Source organism: Osmia bicornis, chromosome 5, assembly GCF_907164935.1.
Source record: "Osmia bicornis bicornis chromosome 5, iOsmBic2.1, whole genome shotgun sequence".
NCBI lineage: Eukaryota > Metazoa > Arthropoda > Insecta > Hymenoptera > Megachilidae > Osmia > Osmia bicornis.
The window spans coordinates 10,861,325-10,872,686 of NC_060220.1; the positions used below are offsets into that span (position 1 = coordinate 10,861,325).

Consider the following 11,362-nt stretch of genomic DNA (forward strand, 5'->3'; position numbering starts at 1 on the left):
TTGGAAACAGCGGGGAACTGATTTTATGATATGGTCAAAATATTCTTAGCTTTCGGGCCCGTTAGTTCCTTGTAGCATTTCTTTTAGCAGGCCGGCCTGCAGCCAGGATGTGGCACTTAGGATCCTTCAGCTTATCAGAGGTCAGCCATTGTGCAGTTTTAGCTTGACGAGTATATCGTAAAGTCACTTTCCAAAGGGTCGTCTAGTTAGGGTTCTTATAACTGAGCCACGGTAACGGTCCTTCACGACCAGATCACCAAGCCGACCCAGCGGAATTTTCCCGGCTGTTGCAAACGACGGAGTCACCCTCGCTCCAGGGACATATCGCGCTTCGGGCGCGCTGGAAAGGGTGTCTCCGGATAGGTCAGTTCCACCTCAACAGGAACCGCCCTTAAGGCCCACCCGACGAGGGTGGATGGAGAGCAAATTTTGCAAAAGGCCATCGTGGCAGACTCGGGCAGAATTAGCTTTTCCTTCAAGCAGTATACATTGTACGTTAGAGCAACCAACATAAGGATAGTTGTAATTAAAGTTATAAAATCAGTACTAGTACATTTTTTCCCACATCAGTGGGTGGTCCTTCAACCAGTCCTCAGACGGCACGAAGTGCAATAATCCAAGAACGTGCAGATTAGAGGTTACGTTCTAAACACGAGGTTAACCTGGAAACAGGCCATCGAAGACCGCGCTAAAAAAGCCAGCAACGCCATCGACGCCGCCTCCAAGCTACTTGCCAGTTCTTCAAAATTCCACCAAGATCTCCGATTAAAAATTTATACCATGTGTATCAGACCAGTCATTCTGTACGGCTCGCAAATTTGGTGTGCAGCCGCACCGACAAACCTCTACCAACTACAAATCCTCCAAAATAAAGCCTTAAAATTCATCTATGGACGCTCCCGCGATTATTCCACAAATAAACTTCACGCTGAAGCTAAAATATCAAAAATCATGGATGTTATCCGCACACTCAATGCCAGATACGACACTTCTACTCATTCTAATATCTTAATTTCAAGCACAAATCCCATCTCACACGAACTCATCCCCTACAGGATCAGATACAGATTCCCATTACAGTAAAACCTGGATAAATGCAACGAAAGAATGCTTGGATAAGTGCAACATCGCTATCCCCTCCACTTGGGGGGATCCCCCTAGGCGAACCGAGCCGCTCGACGAGGAAACCGTGTGATATGATCCGACCGTAATATCGGTGTGACTAATACTAATTGAACGATAAAACATTTTTATTTTTAACTTTTTCTTAATGAAACTTTTACTAACGCATTTGTGAGATTTTTCTGATTAAAATGACACCAAACACGATATAGTTTGAATTATATTTATAACCAATAGTAATAGAATAAACAACATAGAATTGACACCACGACTGAATATAAATGATGTTGGCTGAATACAAAAGATGTGTACGGACACAGAGTCGGCATGTCGGCTGAATAGAAAACATGTGTACAGACGCAGAATCGACACCTCGCTTGGATAAATGAAACATTAAATGCCCAGAATCGACACCTCGCTTTGATAAATGCAACATTAAATGCCCAGAATCGACACCTCGCTTGGATAAATGCAACATTAAATGCCCAGAATCGCCACCGTGCCTGGATAAATGAAACCTTTGAAACCAGAGCCGACACCGCGACTGGTTTTGATTTCGATCTCTGTTGCTTTTCGCCAACCTTTAACATCAATTTTAGCAAGTAATTACTAGGTCTGTTGTCCGCTTCGATGCTAACACAATAATGAGCGCAACTCGTATTCGGTAAGGGCTAATCTGCCTTGATGAATAACTTATACTGCTCAGCATATTTGCTGCTGAAGAATCTCTCCTCCCATAGTAATAGTTGACACATTCATTTAAATCTTCTTATCTCCTTTATTGACCTAAATTTGCTAAGTTTCTTAATCGTTGCACCGGGCGCTTACGGTTCCATCCGATATGATTGTTGATAGAAGTTAACCGTGTTTTAGGGAATGACGGCTCGATCACCAATCCTGCCAAAGAGCGAACGCGCGAGAGAGCAACGTATGTAAGCCCTAGTCCAAATTCCGAATTGCCAATATCAACTACAGCACGATCAACTGTAATTCCTTGAGACTTGTGTATGGTTATTGCGTAAGCTAAATCAAGCGGAAATTGTTTGCGGGTGCAAGCCGTAGTTCCTTTTTTGTAACTAACCGTCTGGGGAAGAATAGGTACCAAACCGTTGAAAATAGAAGGACCATTGTAGTTATCGAAACGAATTAATACGCAGGCTGGGAAGTCGGACAAATGATCATCGTTATCAGTTGACAGATAAATTACGTCAGCGACCGTTCCTAGCGTGCCGTTGCATAATCCTTGTGCAGTCCATAAGTTTTGCGTAAGCATGACTCGGCAATCCGATGCTAGCCACAATGTTGCTGGAAGGCCTTGGACGTCATCGGTTGAACCAGAGATTGCTGTGACGTTATTGTGCTTAGCACGTATTATCGCTACGGGTTTATTCAGTTGGCGGAGCATATGCTCATTATATTCGATGATGTCTTCCTTTTTTGCTTTCAAATGGATGCATCCACTGAACTCAGTGAAAGAACTCCTAACGTTTGACGCAAACCTTGATTGCAGGAGATCGTAGTCATCATCGGTCACTTTGCCGTTAGCAATGTTGATTAACGTCTTGCGATATGCTTCTTGTTCGACTCCGACCTGTCTCATTATCTGTTTCAGCTCGAAAACCGTATTAAATTTTTCGAACAGCAGCTGTCCTCTGATTGCTAGCATGTTGGACGATTTAGCAATCCCCAGCAGTGATGTATCACCGACTGGCGGCAGTTGATTGAAATCACCGAGCAAGTACATTATAGCGCCACCAAATTCCACCGATTGATTCTCCGGGTATGCCTGTCGTAACCTCTGATCAATTGTAGCAAGAAGCTTCATTCCAACCATAGACATTTCATCGCAAATGATCACTTTAATTGTAGACATTTTATCCTGAAAATTACGTTCGCTTTCCCCTGTTAGATCTGGCATTGCACCACCTCTCGAAAGCATCAAGTGAAAAGCGGAATGAATTGTTGTTCCGTTGATATTGTTGGCAGCCATGCCTGTTGGCGCTATGAGCAGCACGGAGCCAGGTCCGTGTATTGATTCGACAATGGTGACCATTTTGCGTATCAGGCAAGATTTTCCTGTTCCAGCTGCTCCTTGCACAACTGTCAGCTTTCTAGTTGTAACTCCTACCAGTTGATTATGCAGATGGTTTATCACATTCTGCTGTCCCGGATTTAGATCCAAGTTGTCACTGGTTGCAAGTTCGCGCTGGCACACATAATTTTCTTTAGCTTGTCGGATGAAATTGATTTGGGCTTCCAATCCTGGATAGTTTCTAATGATTGCGTACCATTCAAAATCTCGATCCTGATCTCTGTATCCAAGCACAGTGTCAGTTACTGCTTCGTGTGGAAATGCCTCGGCTATGGCCATCCAGTCTCTTGATTCATTTTCCAAAGCAGGTATGTCGTCAGGATCATGTGGTGAAGTGTTGTTTTCATCCAGTTCCCAGACAGTTATGTTAGCTGCAAAGAATGACTCTTTCCAAGAATCACAAGTTTTCAATTCTTCCACAGATCTCCATGGTTTGTTTAGCAATAGTTTTTGTTTGTAGATAATCTCATCTTTTTCGTCATCAATTCCTAGTGGATACTTAGGTAATACCTGAAGCACACGCATTTTTCTACATTGTTGAAGTTGGTTGCGTACTGCATTGTATCTCGTTGCGAATTGACTCAAAGTCATGTCATTCGTCGTCTCTGGTCTCGTTCGATAGCGGTCGAGAATTGATTGATGTACAAATTGATCAGAGTCATCCAGAGGTATCAAATTGAAGTCGTCAAGTCCAATGTATATTTTGAGAATGTGCCTTGTGCAATGATATAATGGAATACCAGCCAACAAATGCATGACCTCGCACGATGATATATCTCGAAGCTCTACTATTTTGATGAGTATCTTAGAAAATGCCTTCTGTACGGGATCATCAGGATGACAGTCGACGAGAATGTTGTTGAAGAGGTCCATGAAGCTCTGCGATTGTGGTTCACTTTTAGATGCATACTTCGATAAGTAGTTTAGAATTGCGTGCTCCGATGTAATTACTTTGCAGTCTGTATTTGCACGCCATATTTGGGCCACAAAGATGTTGTGGTCATTGAGTAAAGCATCATTTCTTCTGGGTGTATACTGCCAAATACCTTTTTCGTCTTTTTGAAGTGTCGATACATCTTGTAGTGGCTTTGGAAAGTTGAAACGGCAAGTCTGTACCCGGCGATTGGATTTTAGACAGTACCTGGAATGATTAGTATGTCTTTGAACTCTGTTCAGCAATTGCGACAGTTGGTGTGTATCATATAGTTGTAGTTCAGTATGTTTCAATCGAGAAGGATGTACTTCAGCTGGAGGCTCATTAATAAGCGGATTCATGGCAGATGTGAGCGAATCATAGAACTTTTTATGAGTTTCGATCTCCTCCTCAAAACAGTAATCGAATGTCCGTACGTCGGGTGCGTTTTCGAGCCAGAGAATGGCATGAATGTGAGGGCTACCACGATGTTGGTATTCAAACCGGTACCAATAATCAGCGATATTTAACTTGGTCTTGAGGATTTTCATGAAGATTTCAACCCTCTTCGAGAAGTATTCATCGGCCACCAGCGGATTTTCGTTTAGTTTTTCCTGCATAAGACGTGATAGTTGAGCTTCGGTCATGCCTTCTATCTCTGTTGAGCTGATTCCAAAGTGTCTCATCATGCAGGGCCACCAAAGATCAGCTGAGCTTAGTGTTAAGAAAAGAGTTGGAACTCCAAGCTGGTTCACCATTGCTTGCAATTCTAGTCGTCGTTGATACCAATAAGTTGAAGTTCCTCGAATCTTGGATCCCCAACTCAACAACTTTTTGAGTATAGCTGGGTTGCGAATCAATTCTGTACGTAGTTGTTGTATACTGCCGGTAAAATCATTCTTTTTGCAAAAAATTGCACTCTTTATCAAAGCTTCGTGGCGTTGGAGTGTGTTGAGACAATGGAACCTAAACCGACAGTCATTTGCGAAACGTTTATCTTTGTAATGCATCAGAAATTCACACCATTCAGAGTATTGAAGTTTTTGGTTTCTAATGAAGTCGACAATATCTGCCTGGCCATCCGGAAAGAGATGAGGAAAAGCCATAGAGATATACCCTTCCGTTCTGAACTCATTAATAGGCGTTGTAGAACTCGACGGCCATTGTAGGGTTGACCTGATTGCTTGTTCTTGTCTTTGTTGGATTGTTATTGGTACTGCTGATTCAGTTATATCAGTTTCGTCAGTTACATCTTCGGTGAAACCACCTTCGTTTAAAAAGCGAATCTGATGCGAAACATCACCATCTTGGAGAAGCGACGCAACATGTTCCATATCAATGTTAACGTCAGAGTAATGTGGGTTGTTGATTTTGAGCCACTCGAGTGCTTTGAGTACCTTATCGCGTCGCACTTTGAAATCTCTATGGCCAGAAACCCCGTCACGCTGGACAATGAGGACGTTTACATCAGCTGGCGTCAAAGGTAAGCGTCTTGTAATTTCGGTGATGTCTTGTTCCACATTTATAATATTACCGCTATAACGTATCTGACCAGGTCGACCGGAAGCTCTTACCTGATATACTTTCATGACTGGGTGCACTCTAGCAATTAACATTTGTTCGATGACAGTTAGATCTTTGAGCTCATCAGGCACATCAGCAGGTCGCATCTTGTTCGCCGATGTGAATTTGGTGGTATTGCGCTTACAGTGTTTGCATGTAAATTCGTTAGTACATGTATTAAGGAGTCTATTGCAGTTGATGCATGTATTATACGATTGTTCGTTTAGGAATCGACTGAAATCATCCACGTGCTTCTGATCATGGATGCGAGTATAATGGATGGTAACATATTCAAGCTGCGTGGCCTGTCGTTGGTTGACAGGTACATATCGACGTGCGTCATGAGTTCGTCGACTTAAGTTCGTTCGTCGTCTAGGAGGCATTTGTAGTGAAAAGCTTAAATTAATGGTGTTTTCGATTTGTAATGAAATTTATCAACGTTGTTGCGCGTCAATGTTTAAAGCGAAGCTCTTCTTGGCGCGATCGGCAGTAAGATCAGTTGGAAGGAATGTTACGATTCCCCTACAGGGGAATTTCGGTCCCCTCTCCTCTAATTCTTTCATCCAGCGAAATTGCGCGTCAATCGTGCGTACAAGAACGTTCGCGACAAAAGACAATCTCGCTCTCGCGTACGGCAGAGCGACGTTTTTTTTCATATTGAATTGTACCATAAAAAAATTACAAAAAAAAAACAATTCTAATTTATTGAACTGTAAATTTACGCATTATGACTTGAGCTTCGCTCTTGTCGGCTGTCCCGCGACGGCCACGTTTTTATTTCAATGCTTTTTCATTGAAGATCAGTTTTTTTGTGATTATTTCACCATGTTTGGGCCAATTTTTTATTTCAATAGCCTATGACCATCACATTGTGGTCATGATATGCTGTGCCAAATTTGGTGAAGATTGGATAAGCCGTCTAAGAGGAGTCTCTGGAAAACGAAATGCAGTTTTCGCGAGAAATTGAGCTTCGCTCGCTGCACTCAATAATTGAAACTATATCGTGTTTGGTACCATTTTAATCAGAAAAATTTCACCAATGTGTTAGTAAAAGTTTCAATAAAAAAAAGTCAAAAATAAAAAAGTTTTATACTTCAATTAGTATTAGTCACACCGATACGTATCGGCTCTTTCCTTTGATCATCGGACCTCTCTCTTTCAGCCACTGTCTGTCCCTTTCTACGTTCACGCTTGGCTGGTCGTCGTGTGTAACCCGAGATTCGACACCTCGCTTGGATAAATGCAACCACTGGGTCCCAATGTTGGTTGCATTTATCCAGGTTTTTCTGTATATATCAAAGACATCTAATCGAACTTCTTATGCAATAACTTGCTATTACTTCTCAGGCCAACTTCAAGTTGCTTTCAGGCTTCAGGTTTTTTTGAAACTTTTTCCTGAACTACTTCCGGAGGTCTTGTACATTACCCGCTTCTAAACACACAACACTAAACCAGCGAGTAGAAGGCCACATTGCCTCCCAGGCGCTGCTATATCATGACTCACCCTCACAAGAAAAAAAAACATTGCTATTATCACGAGCTCAAGTTCAAAAATCTCGCAAAATACTCATGACACGAGTGCCAACGGTCTTCGCGACTGCGTAAGAGTGCGATCTCGATTAAATCCACGAAATTAATACAATTTCGTAGTAGCCACGTGTTGCGCCAACACGTGGCTCTTGATACATCTCAAACTCGAGCTCAATTCTACGCGACGCGTGTGAATAGAATCTCAATCGCAAACTCGCACTGTTCATCGAACTAACAAAACTTTGTACATAGTGTATATAGTTATCTGTTGTAAATATACGTTGTGAACTGTTCAATCTCGAACTCTTTCACCGTTTCACCGCCAATCCTTTACACCGAACCGGTAAACTCGATCGTCTGAACTCCTTACAAAAAAAAATCCGACTTCGAAATGCACTAAAAAGTATAAAATAATTTCTACTTAATTGTTAAATAGGATAGTAAATATACTTCAACCTTTTCGGAGGCGGCGTAAAATTAAAAACTTTTCCTCTACTAGGAAGATCCTAACTCGGGCGTCGACAAACTATGATAAATGACCCATTTGATAATTTCAAGTAAACAATATTCAACGGGAATCAACATACCCATTGCGAATTAACTATACTGCAGTTCACGAGTGACCGCACTTAACTCGCGCAGCTCACTAGGTCTAGGGAGATTTTTAATAACGTGTGTTATTCCCCTCTACAGCTTGCTTCTTACTTTGCGATCATATAAATGGTGGGCAGAAATATATGACGTACGATAACTGATAAGCGATGATGATATTGTGGGATGTAAGGTTTGGCAAAGAACAAGTGGTTATGTAACTGTAATTTACTAATCTAAGCTAAACTAAATTAAACTAAACTAACTGTACTATAACTATCTGCTCTGTTTACGCTAATCCACTCTGTCTACGCTGTTCCGCCCTTCTCAACTCTCTGCCACGTTCTGCCTGCTTTCTCCTCGATGCACACTCTCGGCATCGGTCACTCACTTCCTCATTCTCTCTCTCACACTCATACCCTTACGCCTAAACAATAAACTTAAAACTAACTCCGACAACGTCGTCACCAGCCGACTGCAAACCATCTGTGTCGAGTGGTCCAGCCATAAACCCGGCCTCGAGTGTCTCAGGTACTAGGCTGGGTTAAAAATTATTTTATTACAAACATATCTGACGGATATCATAGACGCCATGCCACTTGGTGACAGGCAGAAGATGTGGTTTCAACAGGATGGTACTCCGCCACACTATGCCTCAAGGGTCAAGGCATGGTTGGACGAAACATTTCCGAATAAATGGATCGGCCGTAGCGGACCAACCTCTTGGCCCCCCAGGTCGCCAGACCTTTCCGCGTGCGATTTCTTTTTATGGGGCCACCTTAAATAGGTGGTATATGGAACACAAGTAACAAATATCATCGATTTAAGAAATAGAATTAAAAGTGCGTACGAGAATACTCCTCAGAGACATTGCGACATGTTGAAAACGGATTTATAAAACGCGTCGAAAAATGTATTTTAAACGAAGGAAGGCATGTGGAGTAAGTTATTATAGTAAAATGCATTTAAAACGAAAATTGAGTTATCTTTTTGTACTTACCTTTGCATAAAAAAATTACACAAATGTTACAACCTTTCAAACTATTAATAGCGCCAGTCTTGGCACTACAAATTTAGCACCAGTGCTAGACAATACTTACCAAGTTTCTTATTCTTTGGATCTGCCGTTCCTAGCGTAGACCCTTCGTATCAGTTTCAAGCCGGAGTGTCAAACACGTGGCACTTACCGCATGAATAGGACCGCCTATGGTGCTTCCTAGTCGGACGAAATCCTTCTCTACTGAAAATCAGTAAATTTGTAAGCGTTATATCTTGAAAACTAATAAAAATCGGGTGAATACATTAAAGCTTAATAAATTCGTCTTGAGAAGCACTATCACGTGAACTAAAAAAACATATATAGTTCCATTTGAAAAACGAAACTTGACCATCATATCTCTTAAACTAATAATGCAAAAGATTTTTCACTTCGGCCAAAACATAGGCCCCCTTTTACCATGCAATTCCCATATCAACAATTTTTTGTAACAATAATAGTTACGGAATAACGAAATTATAACGCTTAAGGTGGGACACACTGTATATGGCTAAATCTAATAAGTAAAACAAAAACTTTTTATACCATTTTATAGTTTTACTTACAGGATTAAGTGTACTTAAAATCATATCAACTCTATCTATAGCGCCCATGTTAGAATTACGATACACGATGGTTTTATCTTATTTAACCCTATACGATAATCTTTTTTCGGAGTTTCAATCAACCTTGCTGCGTGTACAGAAGACAATATCCAGACGTCCATTTCATTGCCAATAAAGCATTGGTTGACCGGTAGCAAATTTCTCCTCTCTTCAGGTTTTCTTCCATACTAGGCATTTTACTTCTATTGTTACGAACAGTTCCAAATGCGTTGGTTTTGTGTTGATGTAGTAAACTATACAGGGTGTCCCAGAACTGGAGTAGGAGCCGAAGAGTGATGATTGGTGAGGTCATTCTAAACAACTTTCTCCTTTGCCAAAATGTTGGTTAAGGTTTTGTTTTCGAGTTATTAACGAAAAACACTGGCCAATCAGAGCGCGCCTTTTGCACGGGCTGAACCGCGAGAGTGTTGGGTATGCTCTGCGTATAAACCGTAGTCGCAATCAAGTGCATCAGCACCACGTCGCGTCGGTATAATAGGATTCGTTGGGTAAAAGTTGTATCGAATAATGAATTAAAAAACGAAAGGAATAATAGTATCGAATTATTGGTTGCTCATGAGCAATGAATCCTATTACATCGACGTGGTGCCGATGCACTTGATCACGACCACAGTTTGAACGTAGAGCATACCCACCACTCTCGCGGCTCGGCCCGCGCTAAAGGCGTGCTCTGATTGGCCAGTGTTTTTCGTTAATAACTCGAAAACGAAGCCTTAACCAATATTTTCGCAAAGGAAAAAGTTGTTTAAAATGACCTCAGCAATCATCCCTCAACGGGTCCTACCCCAGTTCTGGGACACCCTGTATAAACGTGGACTCGTATACCAATTATCCGTAATTAGTGTATGGCCCTTTCCCAGATATGATTGAAGAAGTGTCATTACAACATTTCCAGAAATCTCAATGGCTGTATTATTTTGATTAATATCTGTTTTTCTTCCAATATAAATTATAAAATCCAATATATAATTAGTTTTACAGTCACAAAGGAGAAATGTCTTGATGCCGAACCTACTTCTCTTAGAAGGTATAAACTGTTTAAAATAACATCTACCTTTGTATAGTAAAAGACTTTCGTCAATGCACAGATTTTCGTATGGCGTGAACGATTGTGAAAAGGATATCTTCAGTTTATCAACTACTAGTCGTATTTTTGCTAATGGATCGTCGTTTGTTATATTACCCAGATAGCACAGAAACATTTCATGTATGTCCATCGAACGTCCATGCTGGACGTAAGTCCTGGTTATGTCCTTTAAAGATCCTAGGAAGGTGCCTGTTAAAAAGTGGAACGTCCAGGGGACGTCCTGTGCGTACATTCTCAGGATGTTTTCTGAACGTCCTAAAGTAACATTCTCTGTACGTTGTGTGAACGTTTACAAAACGTTGCAGAACGCTATACTAACGTCTTGAAATGCGTACAAGGAATGTTTTTTGAACATTTAAAATTACAAAACGTTTTCTGTACTTTTTTTTATAATTTTTATTTTCATTACATTTTCATTTTAATGTTTATGCTACAAATCTTTTACAATGGTTTTGTTTCGTTCAGCAGCTCTCCTTAACCAAGATTGTATGGATACTTCGGTTTCTTTTTTATTTTTGCATATTCTTGATGTTTCTGCTGCGTCTAAACAACAGAAATTCAGTTGAATAATATATTCAATTCGATACAAATAAATATAAAAAATAACATATGATGGATACCGACTATACATTTTTCATACATATATATATACATAGAATTGTACGCACAACCATTTCATAAAGAAGAATAAAAAATCGGTATGCATCGTATACGAATAACATGTGTTGTCGTCTTAAAGAAGGCATAATTACCTATTATTGCTTTGGCCACTTTCGTGGCATAAAATTTCTTCTTCCCTTTT

At 40.8% G+C, this 11,362-nt stretch overlaps 1 protein-coding gene across 1 annotated transcript; it reads right to left on the reverse strand.

Annotated features, from left to right (window-relative positions):
* Positions 1–1,900: 1,900 nt before the first annotated feature.
* LOC123987752 lies at positions 1,901–5,797 on the reverse strand. Its single transcript, XM_046285609.1, has one exon. It carries the CDS (start codon positions 5,795–5,797, stop codon positions 1,901–1,903), a length of 3,897 nt encoding a protein of 1,298 aa, XP_046141565.1.
* Between the last annotated feature and the right edge of the window lie 5,565 nt (positions 5,798–11,362).

Excerpts from the sequence above, each read along its gene's own strand:
- LOC123987752 (XM_046285609.1), bottom strand. The coding sequence starts at position 5,797 with ATGCGACCTGCTGATGTGCCTGATGAGCTCAAAGATCTAACTGTCATC.